This window comes from Esox lucius, chromosome 6, assembly GCF_011004845.1.
Source record: "Esox lucius isolate fEsoLuc1 chromosome 6, fEsoLuc1.pri, whole genome shotgun sequence".
NCBI lineage: Eukaryota > Metazoa > Chordata > Actinopteri > Esociformes > Esocidae > Esox > Esox lucius.
In genome coordinates, this window is record NC_047574.1 from 19,278,439 (window position 1) to 19,296,244 (window position 17,806).

At 44.4% G+C, this 17,806-nt stretch overlaps 1 protein-coding gene across 3 annotated transcripts; it reads left to right on the plus strand.

Moving 5' to 3' along the window:
- Positions 1-1,021: 1,021 nt before the first annotated feature.
- Positions 1,022-17,750, plus strand: LOC105010696 (inhibitor of nuclear factor kappa-B kinase subunit alpha). 3 transcript variants are annotated; one of them, XM_010870206.3, is made up of 22 exons: positions 1,022-1,975; positions 2,215-2,390; positions 2,527-2,621; positions 3,155-3,272; positions 3,488-3,557; positions 3,800-3,888; positions 3,985-4,074; positions 4,148-4,272; positions 4,362-4,469; positions 5,244-5,379; positions 5,728-5,922; positions 6,170-6,272; positions 6,707-6,830; positions 6,914-7,065; positions 7,305-7,366; positions 8,559-8,668; positions 8,844-8,893; positions 8,993-9,101; positions 9,438-9,585; positions 10,016-10,104; positions 15,976-16,075; positions 16,151-17,750. In XM_010870206.3, the coding sequence occupies exons 2-22, from the start codon at positions 2,244-2,246 to the stop codon at positions 16,208-16,210; spliced, it is 2,280 nt and encodes a 759-aa protein (XP_010868508.1). In that variant the 5' UTR covers positions 1,022-1,975; positions 2,215-2,243; the 3' UTR covers positions 16,211-17,750. The 3 variants fall into 3 exon arrangements, with proteins under 3 accessions (XP_010868508.1, XP_010868509.1, XP_019902976.1); XM_010870207.3 differs by having other exon boundaries at positions 2,218-2,390; XM_020047417.3 differs by having other exon boundaries at positions 2,235-2,390.
- The last annotated feature ends 56 nt before the right edge of the window (positions 17,751-17,806 follow it).

Here is a 17,806-nt window from a genome sequence, read left to right on the forward strand (position 1 = left end):
TATGTATAACCCTTTATTAGGCAACAGTCACTGGGGACATTTCTGCTTTTGTTTTTATTGTGTGTAATTTTTTACACAATTCCATCTCTGTGAAAGAAGGCAATCATAACTCTTTTTCCTAAAAAATCATCTCCCAAAGAAAACAACCTATTCCAAACAAGGACTGTTGTTGTGAACTCCAGGAACACCATCAATGTTGCTGTGAACTCAACTGTAAGAAAGTGTCTTGAAGATACTGGTTTCTAAGCATCAGTCAGATTAAATGCACTTTCCGACTTGTAATCGTTTGTTTATCAATACAACCATTACAATGATGAAGCAGTATTTTCAACGTCATCCTGTAACATGCATATGTAGAACCCAGAGGCCTATGCTCAAGTGTTGTATTTGAATTACAATTCAGTGTTGGATAACTTGCCTCACATCCTCTTAAATGCAGATGTCAGTGAGATACAGACACAGAGATGTATGCAGTAATGTGATGACCACATCACAATATAAAGAAAGCTGTTTTTTGAACCATCACCTGTTGGTGACCACTCCATAATGTGAACTAGTCACTGAGAGATGTGTCTAGTATGTGCTGTACAACTGTTCTGAGAAAGGAAAAGTTACAGAGAGAGATGTGACCAGTAGGTTGTGTAGTACTATTTTAATAAAGGACTGTTTCCACTTTCCAAGGTACAAGACTGTGTACCTTTCAAAGAGTGAGTATGAGAATTAGCTACTTATCCCATCAAATATTGCGTTCTGTGGTGTCCAATCACCAACTAAATACAAGTCACATGGCCTGTCTAGCTTTTTGCGCTACCAATGTGCTTTATTCACGTCGATTTGTCAACCAGATCCATGACTCTCGCGCGCCCCAGTGTGTTCCAGGACCACCTAATGTACGAATTATATAAATGGTTTTGTTCCAGGTTGTAATCATCGCTAGGGAGTAATTGCAAATAGTTTTACTGGTTTCCCAACAATGAAGCTAAGAAGCACCGGTGGATCAGACTGATAAAGTAGTTAGGTACCTAACTAAATGTACAGTAACGTTATACTTCCGCGCTAGCTTTGACAATAGCTACGTACCTAACGTCAACTACTAGGCTACTAGCTGCTTGTAGCTGGCCATCCTCAACACCACCGGAAGAAATTAGTTAAATTAGCTACCACTTTGGTTAGCTCTGAAGATAATTAATAGCTAGGGCAGTGCCGCTAAGACTTAGTGTAGTTTTTGGGCTCTTAGAAAAACGTAAATGAAAGTTAAACACACATTTCTCATCACGGAGGTTGAAACATTTACAACCGATTGTCACTATATGGATTTGACTTCCGGAACCTCACTTTCAAGTCTGTAGCGCTTAAAAGTCGCATGCGCAGATTACACCTCTCCTCTCGTCACGAAATGTATCGGATTGCACACGTACAAAATAAACAAAAAGTCGATTTTAATTTATTTAGGATTAGGGGTGTAGGCATGAAGTTTACAGCTGGGTTAGGGTTTACTTTAAGTTTATTAATTATAAATTCAGATTTTAAGACGACATATTGTAGAAAGGTGTTTATGAGTTTGGGTACTATGTAAAGCTAGTGACGACCTACTTGCCTGATATGTCTGTTTTTTTTATAGCTACATTTGCTTTCACTTTAGCGAACCTTTCAAACTGTAATTCATCAATAATGACAAACTATCAACGGTGTGGAATGTTTACGCTATTACGTTTAGATCGATTGTTTATTTGTTGCATGCAGCGTTCGTTGCTTTTGAAATAGTTTTGATAGGACTATACAAACTAGCTAGCTATCTAGCTAGCTAAGTAACGCATTATTTATTTAAGTTTTGCTTTGCAAACTTCACGTGGGTAACTAGTTAAAGCACGGTGGAACTACTGTACCAAAATCATTAAAGATATGGTGGTCTTGCCATCATAACTGTGGGCAACTGTGGGCACAATTACATTGTTCTGACAACCTTTCTGCCGAGGTAAGTTCCAAATTATACCTTTTCATGTAGAGACAAATGACTTGACTTTACTCAACTAAAAGTCCAATACTGTTCTATTATTCTGACACTATTGCACCTGATTAAATGAATAAACTACAATAATAATTTATTTAGTTAGTTACCTCTGGTGTGGTTGTACATGACTTAGAATATGTTCTCACACAGCTGGCTATCCAATCCTGGCTTAAATTCTGTCACGTTTGATTTATGTCTACAAGTAGAAAGTTACTCTCCACAGCTGAGAGGGATGGAACGGGAGGGAGAGAAGGAGGTAGAGCGAGACAAGGGGGTGGAGAGAGTCCTGGTCAAGCAGAACCAGGTTTGTGGCCTGTGGGAGCTGAAGGAGCGGTTGGGGACCGGAGGCTTTGGACATGTTTTCCTGTACCAGCACCTGGTTAGTCCTGTTGACATCACCACACACCAGTGGTCTTAAAGCCACCCAGAGGGGTTTTTAACATTTTAAGAACCACTTTGGGAATGCAGCCTTAATACCCTCGTGTTATTACAAGTGTGTGCACATGTCTATGAAGGAGACATCAGAGAAGATTGCAGTGAAAATGTGTCGCTTGGAGCTGAACTCAAAGAACCGAGAACGCTGGAGTCGAGAGATACAGATCATGAAGAAGTGAGTGTCACACAGGGCCCATCTGGTAGATAACCTGGTCTTTGAACTGTTTGGTACGGTACTGAAAGGTTGCTGGTTTTGAATCCCTGATCTGACTAGGTGAAAAATCTCACCTATAACAAACCACTTAACCCTAATTGTTCACATAAGTCCCTCTGATTTAGCGGATCTCTATGTTTCTTCTTAGGTTCTTACACCACAAGGGAGTTTTTCCTAGCCACAATGCATTATTTAAGGTTGCTTGCTGTTCTGGTTTTTGGGTGCATTGGATTGTGCTGAAATTCATAGTGAAAACAAATACAGTATAGTTGTGTCACTGTCCAAAAACCCGAATGGAATACACTGTAAACTGTTACATTTGCCGGAAAGAAAAAAACACAGGTCAGATAACTAACTACACACACTAACTGTAGAAGCATAGGCCTAATGACACACTGTACCTGATCGCCAGCTACATCTGTCCTTTTGTCAGGTCTCCTATTTCCTTGTGTTGTTGTATGCTCTTCTTAATATCTATCCTATTTCCTCCTCAGGCTGAGCCATGATAATGTGGTGAGAGCCAGGGACGTCCCAGAGGAGATTAGTCTTATAGCTCTGAATGACCTGCCTCTGCTGGCAATGGAGTATTGCTGTAGAGGGGACCTACGCAAGGTGCACACATCTACACACAAATGTGACCTGACCTTAAACTCACCATAAACATAATTCTAGTCCTAATTGTAACATTCACCCTAAACTTTACTTAGCCAAGAAATTGACACATTGTCCTTAGGTAACCACCCATTATGTTCATTAATTGAACTTGAACGCACACAAACACACATGCACTGTGCTACTGCGTGTATGTGACCGTGTTGTTTCTACAGCTGCTGAATGAACCAGAAAACTGCTGTGGCCTGAAAGAGAGTCAAGTCCTGTCTCTACTCAGCCATGTTGGTAAGGTAGCCTGATACAGTGAAATACACCAGTACACATAGTTTGCCCGCCAGGGGTATTTGTTACACAAACAATGAAGCGGGTCGGTTTTGCAAGGTAAACGTTTTGCTATAAAGCTTGCATTTATCATCGAGCATTTAAGTCCCCTCCTGGCTTCCACTTTGCTTGTCTTGGTACTTGGCAAGCTAAGCTTGTGTGACGTTCTTCTCCTGTCTGGTAATGGTACAGTATTGAACACACAGGGTCTGGTATCCAGTATCTTCATGAGAATAAGATCATCCACAGAGACCTGAAGCCGGAGAACATCGTACTTCAGGAAATCAGTGGCAAGGTCAGAAAACACTGGCGCGCACATACATTCACACAGACAGACGGACGTTTGGCAGCTAAGCAGAACGATGATCTCCATTTCTCCACTCTTTATCAGTTGATCCATAAGATCATCGACCTGGGTTACGCCAAGGACTTGGACCAAGGCAGTCTCTGCACCTCCTTCGTTGGAACTCTGCAGTACCTGGTGAGACCAGCGTGTAAATACATTGACATAGAGGGTCTGCAGTGGAGCATGTTACTGATGGTGTGTGTCTTAGGCTCCAGAACTGTTTGAGAACAAGCCTTACACCGTGTCCGTGGACTACTGGAGTTTCGGCACCATGGTCTTTGAGTGTACCTGCGGCTTCCGGCCCTTCCTGCACAACATGCAGCCAGTTCAGTGGTAAGCTGTGTTGTGTCTGTCAAAATACGGACCACTGCAAACGTTCTTGATGACCGAGTCAGCTTTGTTGTGGTTGTGTTTGTGTTTAGGACCAGTAAGGTGCGTAATAAAGGTCCGAAGGACATCATGGCGTTGGAGGATATGAACGGTGAAGTGAGGTTTTCTACACGCCTACCATACCCCAACAATCTAAGCAGGTACACACAGAATTCACAGATCGTAGGTTTTAAGTAGCTCATTTGTTTGCTCTAACTTATTTTAGAGTTAGAATTGGGGTTTCTTTAAGGTCCAGGTGTTGTTGGTTAAGTTTAGGGTTAAGGTTAGGCATTACATCTATGTAAAATGTGGGCATAAATGTTACTTTATTGAGGTTAAAGTTATGGTTATAGTTAGGTTTAGGGTTAAGATTAGGGCAAGGGAGCATGCAATTTCTATTTTCTGTTCCCCATGAGGGTACCTGTACAAACGTGTGTGTGTGTGGGTGTGTGGGTGTGTGTGTGTGTGTGTGTGTGTGTGTGTGGGTGTGTGGGTGTGTGGGTGTGTGTGTGTGTGTGGGTGTGTGGGTGTGTGGGTGGGTGGGTGGGTGGGTGGGTTAGGTCTTACTGAACAAATGGGGACCAAATGTCCCCATGAGTATAGTAAAACCAGAAAAAATTGACCTCATTGGGACCTTTTGCCGGTCCCGTGAGGCAAAAGTCATTTTCCGGCTCAGGGTTTAGGGTCAAACTTACAATTTATTTTATAGTTAGAATTGGGGTTTCTTTAAGGTCCAAGCGTTGTTGGTTAAGTTTAGGGTTAAGGTTAGGCATTACATCTAGGTAAAGTTTAGGCATAAATGTTACTTTATTGAGGTTAAGGTTAGGTTTAGGGTTAGGTTAAGGTTAGGGTTAAGGTTAGGGCAAGGGAGCATGCAATTTCTATTTTTTGGTCCCCATGAGGGTAGCTGTACAAACTTGTGTGTGTGTGTGTAGGCCCCTGTTGGAGCCTGTGGAGTCTCTACTACAGATGTTGTTGCTTTGGGATCCTGCGGCACGAGGAGGGTGGATGGACCCTGAAACCCAAACACCACGCTGCTACACCGCCCTGCAGAACATACTCAACATGAAGGTACACACAGACGGGCCAGTTCAGATTTAGGGACGGTTTCGCAAACACACAGATTAAGCCTAGTCTAGGGCTAAATAAACAAGCTCATTGGAGTTTTCTATTGAACTTCATGTTTTTGTCCTAGACTAGGCTTAATCAGTGTCTGTGAAACCAACCTGTAGTTTATAGGATTAAATGCATAGAAATATAGAGAATAGAACGGATGTGTCATTGACTTGAATTGGAACTCCTGTTATGCCAAATCATCAGGTAGATAACGTTTGAATAAACTTTGTACGAGTGTGAAGAGAACCCTCGGGGTGATTTTTGTATTGTACAGAATTCTTCCTGTGCCCATGTTCATCCCAGGTATTGCATGTTCTGGACATGACGTCTGCCCAGCTCCACTCCCTGGTTCTGGGCAGTGAGGAGGGGCTTCACTCGTTGCAGCAGCGTGTGGAGGTGCAGACACACATCCCTCCCCTCAGCCAGGAGATGCTCCTGGAAACCGGAGTTTCCCTGGACCCACGCAGACCACCAGCACACTGCCTCCCGGAAGGACCGGTACGCTCAGAAAAAAAACACACCCACATGCCAACATTCAGCCACCCAGACACACGCTCATACACATGCCAGTGTTTTGTGTCTCTATTTCTGGTGAGCGTGCACACACACACACAACCCACCCACATACATCTGTCATGCACTAACCAGCACTCATACACACTCATCTCAATGAACACACATGGAACACGGACACACAGGTCACCTCTGTCCAACACAACCCCACTGACGTGTAGTCTCTCTCTAGCGTGGCTGGGACAGCTCCATCATCTACCTGTTTGATAAAAGTTTGACTAAATACTCCGGCCCCTTCACTGCCCGACCCCTGCCTGACAGCGTCAACTTCATAGGTAGGCAAGGCAACTACACAACTTCTTAAGCAGCCGTAATACTATGCGACCTAAAACGATATAACTTCATATGTTGCCGGAATGCCATACGAGTTCATATGCAGTGTTAACCTATACTATTTCATCTGTTACCATGGTAACTGACAGCTGGATATGTAGCCATGAAAATGAGACAACCTACTGTAGTCTGTCAATGCTATTACCATTTTCACTTTCCAATGTATGTATTCCTGAAAGCAAGGTAAAGATTAGGATTGGGTAATGGCTAGTCTGGAGATTTTGTTGTTTATGTAGTTTTCAGGTAATTGTGTGGGATGAAGGATACAATTCCATTCAAGTTGCAGCTGGGACTCACTTTGTTATACACAGTATAAAGTCCTATTCCTATAGTCTCGATTTGAACTGTTTTGTGTCTGTGTGTGTCTCTGTGTCAGTGAGGGAGACTAAGACCCAACTGCCACTTTCTGCTCTGAGGAAGGTTTGGGGAGAGGCCCTCAGCTACATCTGTGGCCTGAGAGAAGACTACAGCAGACTGTACCAGGGACAGAGAGCTGCCATGTAGGAGAACACGCACCTTCCTGCCATCTCTTTCTCTATCACAGTCTCTCTCACAGTCTCTCTGTCTTTCTGTTTGTGTTCAGGTTGAGTCTGCTGCGCTACAACACCAACCTGACACGCTTTAAGAACATGTTGTTCAGCCAGTCACAGCAGCTCAGAGCCAAACTGGCCTTTTTCTCAGCCAGCATACAGCAAGATCTCCAACACTACCAACAACAGAGTCAAAATGGAATATGTACGCTTTCTCTGTGTGTTTCAGGTTATGTTAAATATACAGGGACAGAAACATCTACAAACTGTGGAAAAATTATATTCCTTGGCATTAGTCTGGCATCTGTTGTGTGTGTGTGTGTGTGTGTGTGTGTGTGTGTGTGTGTGTGTGTGTGTGTGTGTGTGTGTGTGTGTGTGTGTGTGTGTGTGTGTGTGTGTGTGTGTTACTAACTGTAATGTCATCTGAACTCTGACCTATTTCAGCCTCTGAGAAGATGCTGAAGGCCTGGCAGGACAATGAACATAAAGCTGCCTCATTTACACAGGTGATGTGCTCCACCATTCTGTATTATAATCTACTCTATTCTACTATACTTTCATCTATTGTACTCTACTGTCATTTACTAGACAATTTTGTTATCTACTGTACTCTACCACACTACTATAATCTACTCTATTTTACTCTACTTTGATCTATTGTAATATACTATACTATAATCTACTACACAAGTCTGTAATCAGTACTATACTACAGTGTGGTTTACAGTACACTACCATTATTTATTGTAATCTACTGTTCTCCACTACCATACTGAACTCTGTAGTACTCTGTACTGTACTCTATTGTCATCGACACTACTGTACTGTACAATACGGCCCTGTGCTGCAGGGGTTTCAGCCGATGTGTCTCTCAGGTGTACCGTGAAACTTTTTCTACACATTCTGATATATTTCTCTGTATATTTTTAGGCATTTTTAAGATTTAATTTGATAGAAACGGTGGGGCCAGATTCAAACCCACACTACCACAGTGCATGTGCACCGAAGGCATCAGCTTAGAGCGCTGGAGCACCATTGGGCATAGAACATTTCCTCAATGTTGATACACTCTTCAGAACCATCCTATCGATGGCCTGTGGGATTCACATGGAATTTTTACAGAGACTCTCTGTCTTACTAGTTGTATCTCCAAACATTGTTGGCAGCCCTCCTTTCCTGTTTGTTGGATAAAATTGTTGTTTCAAGGCTAACATGCCTGCCTCAGGTTTTGGTCAGATTCATATCATTTGAGGGATGCGCACCACAAGCAAATTATTTTGTATCCTTTTACTTTGCATTTGAGGAGGAAAAGCACTGGCTAATCTGATGGGGCTTCACTTTACCAGAACGTGTGATCTAGAAACAGGGTGGCTTTGTGTTTGAGGTTATGTCATTACAGTTTATATGATGTATTATTTCTGGTGCAGAATCGCAGAACCCATGCAGTGGGGTACACACAAAACAAAAGAATCAATGTGGACATTTTAGGTGGGCTGCAAAATTTTACGGATTGAAATGTGTAAGTGTTCATGTTATGTTAGGTATGCCAGTTTAAACATTTTGGGAACAACTGTTCTGAACTATACTGTGACAACAGGGAGTGGGTGGTGTGTAATCTGTATACCACAGCCAAGGCACCACCCCCTCCCCCCTGGTGGCAACAGTCAGAAGCATTTACTGGCATAATGTGTTTCTTAGGTATCAGACGTGGGCTATTTGGATGAGGAGATTGTTTGTCTACACACTGAAATTGTTGAGTTGCAGAGGAGTCCGTTTGCCAGGAAACAAGCTGACGTCATGGAACAATTGTAGGTGTTTGAGGTGATTCCCTAGCTTCTAAACAATAACATTTCCATGAAAATGAACAAATGACTGGAAAGTGTGCACGTGTGTGTGTGTGTGTGTGTGTGTGTGTGTGTGTGTGTGTGTGTGTGTGTGTGTGTGTGCGCGTGCGCCCGTGCTTGCATGTGTGGTTGATTTCAGGGAGAAGAAAGCAATTGAACTATACAAGCAGCTGAAGGCCAAATGCAAAAGTAGGTAGAAACTGCACTTTGTGTCTTTTGTGTGTGCATTCTGATTGCATAATGCTTATTTGTGTTGGTAAGCATGTCTGAATTTGAGTGTGTACGTAGGTCCCGACCCTCCGCATGGTTACAGTGACAGTTCAGAGATGGTCAAGACTATCCTGCAGACGGTCCAGAATCAAGACCGGATTCTAAGAGATCTGTACACACACCTCAGGTACACACAGCTATGTCACCACTTACCGACTGAAATATAACATTTATCATTCAGAAAATGGAATTACCGCATTACAAACTTTTGCTCAGTATGGAAAATCATTGAAAATCTGTTGCATTATTTTCTTTTTGTTTTTTGTAATGTTTTGGAAAGTTAGCTAAAGAGCAGGGAAGGAATTCTGCCAATAATGGGTCCCATTCGCCTTGATGGTGGAATAGTGGGTCGACTGCTGAAACCCGGAAAAGCTGGCTTGCTAGGAACAAATCGCGTAAAATATTCCTAAAACATACAGACACCTGTACACCCTGGATCTTTTCTCCCTATTCCCTTCTCTAGTAAAATCTTGGAGTGCAAGCGTCGCATCGTGGCGTTGTTTCCTAAGCTGGAGGGCGCAGTAGAAAACATCAAGGGTGCAGAGTCCGCTATCATGGCCATGCAGATGAAGAGACAGAGAGAGTTCTGGCACCTCCTCAAGATTGCATGTGTGAGTAAGACACGCACACGTCGTGCCGAGATTCCACATGTCGTACCAGTATTTCCTCTGGAAAATGTTCTTGCTGTGGGGGGGAATGTTGTAGAGCAGGGGTGACAATTCTTCTATGTTGTTTGGAAGGATATTTGCAGTAGTTCAGCTCATTGATGGGGGGCAGTTGAGGGAGAGGCACATGCTGGTTGCTGGATGTCATCCTCCTTTTGCTCCATCTCTTCTTCCCTTTCTTCCTTTCATCTTCCTATCCCCTCCTCTCAATCTCTCCTTTACTTTTTCCCTCTCTCTTTCTATTTTTAACTATATTCTCTGCATGGCGGGACACCATGGTAAAATGAATGCAATGGAATCACATAGTCATACAGAGATTCTACACAAGTTTATTCTACTGTATGTTGCATTAACTGTTGTGTGTCTATGTGCGCAGGCCCAGAACAGCAGTCGCAGTACTCTGACTCCCAGCTTAGAAACCTCTAGCCCACCTCCCACTGAAGGTCCACCAGGACACACACACAGGTGTGAACCCTCCCCACTATTTATACAGACTAACAAATGACCAGATGCCCCATTTACTCTGTTTATGTTTCTGAGATCTGTGTTTACATGCTTCTATGGTGCAAATGTCCAAGTCAAGAGAAACAATACTCCAAATACAATATGTAATGTACAACCCCATTTCAAAAAAAGATGGGATGCTGCTTAAATGCAAATAAAAATATTTTTTAAAATTGAAAATACTACGAAGACAACATATCAAATGTTTAAACTGAGAAATGTTATTGTTTTTGGAAAAAGACATCCCCATTTTGAATTTGATGCAAGCAACACATGTTGGGACAGGGGCATGTTTACCACTGAGTTGCATCACCCCTTTCAACAATGCTCTGTTTGGGAACTGATGAGACCAGTTGCTGTACTTTTGAAAGTAAAATGTTTTCCCATTCTTGTTTGATATAGGATTTCAGCTGCTCAACTATTCGGGGTCTCCTTTGTTGTATTTTTCATTTCATAATGCGCCAAATGTTTTCAGTGGGTGACAGGTCTGGACTGCAGGCAGGCCAGTTTAGAACCTAGACTATTTTTCTATGGAGCCATGCTGTTGTAAATTGTGCAGAATGTGGTTTGGCTTTGTCTTGCTGAAATAAGCAAGGCCTTCCCTGAAAAAGATGTTGTCTGGATGGCAGCACCTGTATTGTTCAGCATTAATGGTGCCTTCACAGATATGCAAGTCATGCCATGTGCACTAATCCACCCCCATACCATCACGGATGCTGTCTTTTGAACTGTGCGTTGATAAGTCGGATGGTCCCTCTCCTCTTTAGTCTGGAGGACACAGTGTCCATGATTCCCAGAAATTCTCTCTAGGTTTCTTTCTTAATTTCTGTGCCTTTTAGGGAGTTTTTCTTAGCTACTGTGCATCAACACTGTCGTTGCTAGATCCTTGGGGTTTCAGGCTGGATGTTTTGTAAAAGCACTTTCTGGGAACTGCTGATGTAAAAAGCGTTTTATAAATACTTTTTGATTGATTGATTTGTCAGACCACAGGACAGTTTTCCACTTCACCTCAGTCCATCTTAAATGAGCTCTGTCCCAGAGGAGGCGGCAGCATTTCTGGATCTTGTTTGTATGTGGTTTCGTCTTTGCATGGTAGAGATTTACTGTGGTCACAGAAAATGGTTTTCGGAAGTGTTCCTGAGCCCATGCAGTGCTTTCCATTACAGAATTCTGTTTTTAATGCAGTGCCATCTGAGGGCCAAAACATCACGGCCATCCAGTACTGGTTTTCGGCCTTGTCCTTTGAATAGATATTTCTCCAGATTCTCTGAATCTTTTAATGATATTGGCCCTCATTTATCAAAAGTGCGTACACCAAATTTCCAGCGTACACCTGGCGTACACCCAAAACCACGGTGACTTTGAGATTTATCAATATGGACGTTGGCGTACGGCACTCTCAAATCCTACGCCAGCTCAGGAGGTGGTGTACGCACGTTTTGAGTTAGTGCGGAAATGTGCAGGAACAAAAATCCTAACACACTGACAAACTAAAAGATATGATATATTATGACCCACTGTAAAAAAAAATAACAACATAATAATTACAAACTTCAGTGTTTATTTTTGTGCAACATGGACTTCAATGTTTAATTTGTGTGACTTTACCAAAGCATTTGATTTATATGTATTCCTTCAGATGCGAGCCTGTGCGCTTTACATGACGTTTCAGGGTTAGGCCCGGCAGTTGCGCACGGACTGGGTTCAGTAATAAAAGGCTTTTGATGACCAAAATATAATTCAGACTGACAAAATAATAAAAATGACATTATTCTTCTTGTAAATAATAATAATAGAAATAATAATAATGACATTCTTCTTCTAAATAACAATAAATGTCATTAATAATAAATATCATAAAATAATAAGACGAATATTACAAATTGTCATGCAATTATTAATGTGAATGAATGGTACTCCACATCACATCATCATCTTTTATTCTGCTTTTTAAACTGCCAAATAAAACAATTTTATTTATTTCTACCTCCCTGGTGATCGTCTCAATCTCCACGTCAGAGAAGTTTCTCTTTTTTGCCGTCTTCCGTGTGTCCATGGCGTAAAATGAGGGCATGGGGGAAGCGGAGACTTGAATATATAGGGGCGTGTTATTCTAATGACGATCGTTTTCAGCCGCGGCATTTATCAAGGGCAGGTATTGTGTACACCTGGATTTTAAAGGTACGCACAGCTTCATAAATCAGGCGGTGAGAGGAGTGTAAGCAAAATCTTACGCCAAAATATACGCCCGTTTCTACGCAAGAATGATAAATGAGGGCGACTATGTACTGTAAGATGATGAGATCCTTAAACTATTTGCAATTTTACATTGAGAAACATTATTCTTAGATTGTTGCATTATTTGCCTGTGCAGTCTTTCACAGAGTGGTAATCCCCTAGCCATCTTTACTTGAAAGACTCATCTTCCCCTGGAATGCTCTTTTTTATACCCAATCATGGTCCTGACCTGTTGCCAATTAACCTGGTGGAACCAAAACGAATTAGTTTCTTTTTTAGCAACTTTTCCTGCCTTTTGTCGCCCCTGTCCCAGCTTTTATGAAACATGTTGCCGGCATGAAATTCAAAGAAACAATAACATTTCTCAGTGTCTACATTTGATATGTTGTCTTTCTACTATTTTCTATTGAATAAGGTTTAAATGATTTGCACATCATTGCATTCTGTTTGACCATAAGGGGCCGGTGCGAAGAGGATCGGGCGGCAGTCGAAGGCAGGGGCCTAGACAACCCGATCTCTGGACACGGAAACTGGCTCTAGGGACGTGGAATGTCACCTCGCTGGCGGGGAAGGAGCCTGAGTTGGTGCGTGAGGTTGAGAGGTTCCGATTAGAGGTAATCGGGATCACCTCTACACACGGCTTGGGCTCTGGAACCACACTCCTTGAGAGAGGATGGACTCTTCACCACTCTGGAGTTGCCCATGGTGAGAGGCGGCGGGCTGGTGTGGGTTTGCTCATAGCTCCCCAGCTCTGCCGCCATGTGTTGGAGTTTACCCCGGTGAACGAGAGGGTCGTTTCCCTGCGCCTACGGGTCGGGGATAGGTCTCTCACTGTTGTTTGTGCCTACGGGCCGAACGGCAGTGCAGAGTACCCGACCTTCTTGGAGTCTCTGGGAGGGGTGCTGGAAAGTGCTCCGACTGGGGACTCTATTGTTCTACTGGGGGACTTCAACGCCCACGTGGGCAACGACAGTGACACCTGGAGGGGCGTGATTGGGAGGAACGGCCCCCCGGATCTGAACCCGAGTGGTGTTCAATTATTGGACTTCTGTGCTAGTCACAGTTTGTCCATAACGAACACCATGTTCAAGCATAAGGGTGTCCATCAGTGCACGTGGCACCAGGACACCCTAGGCCGCAGGTCGATGATCGACTTTGTTGTCGTCTCATCTGACCTGCGGCCGTATGTCTTGGACACTCGGGTGAAGAGAGGGGCGGAGCTGTCAACTGATCACCACCTGGTGGTGAGTTGGATCCGATGGCGGGGGAGGAAGCTGGACAGACTCGGCAGGCCCAAGCGTACTGTAAGGGTCTGCTGGGAACGTCTGGCCGAGTCTCCTGTCAGAGAGATCTTTAACTCCCACCTCCGGCAGAGTTTCGACTGGATCCCGAGGGAGGTTGGAGATATTGAGTCCGAGTGGACCATGTTCTCCACCGCCATTGTCGAAGCGGCCGCTCGGAGCTGTGGCCGTAAGGTCTCCGGTGCCTGTCGAGGCGGCAATCCCCGAACCCGGTGGTGGACACCGGAAGTAAGGGATGCCGTCAAGCTGAAGAAGGAGTCCTATCAGGCCTGGTTGGCTTGTGGGACTCCTGAGGCAGCTGACGGGTACCGACAGGCCAAGCGGGCTGCAGCCCGGGTGGTTGTGGAGGCAAAAACTCGGGCCTGGGAGGAGTTCGGTGAGGCCATGGAGAAGGACTATCGGCTGGCCTCGAAGATATTCTGGCAAACCATCCGGCGCCTCAGGAGAGGGAAACAGTGCCCTACCAACGCTGTTTACAGTAGAGGTGGACAGCTGTTGACCTCAACTGAGGATGTCGTCGGGCGGTGGAAGGAGTACTTCGAGGATCTCCTCAATCCCGCTGACACGTCTTCCATTGAGGAAGCAGAGGATGAGGGCTCAGAGGTGGACTCGTCCATCACCCGGGCTGAAGTCACTGAGGTGGTCAAGAAACTCCTCGGTGGCAAGGCACCGGGGGTGGATGAGATCCGCCCTGAGTACCTCAAGTCTCTGGATGTTGTGGGGCTGTCTTGGTTGACACGCCTGTGCAACATCGCGTGGCGGTCGGGGACAGTGCCTCTTGGATGGCAGACCGGGGTGGTGGTCCCTCTTTTTAAGAAGGGGGACCGGAGGGTGTGTTCCAACTATAGGGGGATCACACTTCTCAGCCTCCCCGGGAAAGTCTATGCCAGGGTTCTGGAGAGGAGAATACGGCCGATAGTAGAACCTCGGATTCAGGAGGAACAGTGTGGTTTTCGTCCGGGCCGTGGAACACTGGACCAGCTCTATACCCTCTACGGGGTGTTGGAGGGTTCATGGGAGTTTGCCCAACCAATCCACATGTGTTTTGTGGATTTGGAGAAAGCATTCGACTGTGTCCCTCGCGGCATCTTGTGGAGGGTGCTTGGGGAATATGGGGTCCTGGGTCCTTTGCTAAGGGCTGTCAGGTCCCTGTACAACCGAAGCAGGAGCTTGGTCCGCATTGCCGGCAGTAAGTCAGACTTGTTCCCAGTGCATGTTGGACTCCGGCAGGGCTGCCCTTTGTCACCGGTTCTGTTCGTAATTTTTATGGACAGAATTTCTAGGCGCAGCCAGGGGCCGGAGGGTGTCAGGTTTGGGGACCACACAATTTCGTCTCTGCTCTTTGCAGATGATGTTGTCGTGTTGGCCCCTTCTAACCAGGACCTTCAGCATGCACTGGGACGGTTTGCAGCCGAGTGTGAAGCGGTGGGGATGAAAATCAGTACCTCCAAATCTGAGGCCATGGTCCTCAGTCGGAAAAGGGTGGCTTGCCCACTTCAGGTTGGTGGAGAGTGCCTGCCTCAAGTGGAGGAGTTTAAGTATCTAGGGGTCTTGTTCACGAGTGAGGGAAGGATGGAACGGGAGATTGACAGACGGATCGGTGCAGCTTCTGCAGTAATGCAGTCGATGTATCGGTCTGTCGTGGTGAAGAAAGAGCTGAGCCGCAAGGCGAAGCTCTCGATTTACCAGTCAATCTACGTTCCTACTCTCACCTATGGTCATGAGCTTTGGGTCATGACCGAAAGGACAAGATCCCGGATACAGGCGGCTGAAATGAGCTTTCTCCGCAGGGTGGCCGGGCGATCCCTTAGAGATAGGGTGAGAAGCTCGGTCACCCGGGAGGAGCTCAGAGTAGAGCCGCTGCTCCTCCACATCGAGAGGGGTCAGCTGAGGTGGCTTGGGCATCTTTTTCGGATGCCTCCGGAACGCCTTCCTGGGAAGGTGTTCCGGTCCCGTCCCACCGGGAAGAGACCCCGGGGAAGACCTAGGACACGCTGGAGGGACTATGTCTCCCGGCTGGCCTGGGAACGCCTCGGTGTCCCCCCGGAAGAGCTAGAGGAAGTGTCTGGGGAGAGGGAAGTCTGGGCATCCCTGCTTAGACTGCTGCCCCCGCGACCCGGCCCCGGATAAGCGGGAGAAGATGGATGGATGGATGCATTCTGTTTCATTTTTTAAACATTTTACACAGTAACACAACTGTTTTGGAATAGAGTTGTATATATTAAATCCAGGAATTCATATTTCAATTTTGGTATGCACACGGAGTGCTTTTTTTGCTTCTTTGTCTCAACAGTGAGTCAGTACGCCAACTACTGGATGAGAACCAGCGCTACCTGGGCCAGCTGACCTCTCTGCTGCAAGAGACTTCACAGGACAGTCAATTCAGTGTCATGGTGCGTCCAAGTTGTTTTGGGGTGGAGGCATCTTTCATTACATTCAGATTTAACCTTTGACTGTCTCTTCCATAGGACCAAGATTGGAGCTGGACCCAGTATGGATTTTTGCAAAAACAATTTCAGAAACTGTAGAGAGAGAGTGGGAGACACTCACGCCCCTCCTACACACCTATATGTGCCATCAGTAACTATTGGGAGAGTGAGCTTTTTCTTTTGGCTGTATACTCCCAAGACATTGAAATCAAACAACTACTGTGAGGTGTACTGATTGCTTTCACCTTTTTCAAATGACAAAACTTTATGTACCTATTTCAGGGATGTCTAAATGAAGCTATTATGTTTAGTATTTGGTGACATCCTTTGCCTGCAATAACTGCCTGAAGTCTGCAACCCATTGAAATGACTAGATGCTGGGTAACGTCTCTGATGCTCTGACAGAGCTGTACTGCAGCCATCTTCTGTTGTTTTTTTTTTTTAAGATCTAAATTTTTATCTGAAGTCACATCTTTTGCAAATGGAAGATTCAGTTGGATTTAAATCTAGACATTGAGTTGGTCAGCAAAGAACATTTCAGTTTTTAGCTCTGAATCACCGTAGTTGCAATGGCAGTACAAATGAGGTCATTGTCTTGCTGTCCAACAGGTTTGGAGGCATTTGCTTGTACTTTAGCAGATTGTTTCAGTGCACTTCATTGTGCTGCTTTTGTCAGCAGGTATATCTTTAATGAAGACAAGTATGTATGCCAGTTCCAGATGAGGTGGTTTTCTGCGGATATTGGGCAGTTCCTATTTTGTCCACAATTTCCTCATGCTGGTACATTTGCATCTTTGTCTGTTCGGTACACAGCTCTGCTTGTGGTGTTTTTGCACCTTGCAGTGTGGCCTATGGTTCTGCTGGTGATGTCTGTGGATGGTAACACACCTACCTCCTCGAGAGTCTTCCTGATCTGTCAGACGGTTATTTTTCTTGTCATATGCCAACAGGTCTGTCTTTGTCTCCAGAAAGTTAGAAAGCTATGTTTTTGTGCTATATAACAGCATTCTGCTATGACTACCAGAATGCTATTCTTTTCCTGTCACCTTTTTGGTCCTCATGTTGATAGACATCAATAGCAGACTTAGGAAAATGCAAAGCCTAGAACCAAGACAATGACAGTTCTTCAATGAATGTGCAAATCATGTGAGAGAATACACCTGACTACAATCTGAGCATCTGTTCTTTAACCTCATTGTTTGATTCCAAATTCAAAGAGTTTAAAGCCAAAGGAACATTCTTGCTCTGTCAATAACTACAGAGGACACTGTATATCTCTTCCATGGGCTGGTGTTTGTTTCTTGGAATTAGTCTGCCAAAGAATGTATAAACATTAAAAAAAAGTAACAATGTTAAGTAACTAGACTCCAAAGAATGTGTAACCCTGACAAACAAAAGAACAGTGTTTACTGGAATGCAAGCCTGGAGCACTGGTCATTTACCAGATCAAGTATTAATGTTGTTAATAGTATATACTTTAATATATTTGATATACATCCAATGTAAACATGCTTATAAACAGTCTTGTGTGACTGAGTGTTTTTTTCCAGAGTTGAGAAAATATACCTGAATGTAAAAAGAATGTCTCTGATAGTTGAATATAATATTTTGGCTATAAATGAATTGTAAATTTAACATTGATACGATTCAGCTCCTTTTGTTTTTATTTGCTTAACTACAAAGCATAAACTATGC

Bases quoted from the DNA above. Each gene is read 5' to 3' on its own strand.
- LOC105010696 (XM_010870206.3), top strand. From the start codon at position 2,244: ATGGAACGGGAGGGAGAGAAGGAGGTAGAGCGAGACAAGGGGGTGGAG. The intron at 9,586-10,015 runs GTGAGTAAGACA...CTATGTGCGCAG, and splicing joins ACCTCCTCAAGATTGCATGT to GCCCAGAACAGCAGTCGCAG. The intron at 16,076-16,150 runs GTGCGTCCAAGT...TCTCTTCCATAG, and splicing joins ACAGTCAATTCAGTGTCATG to GACCAAGATTGGAGCTGGAC.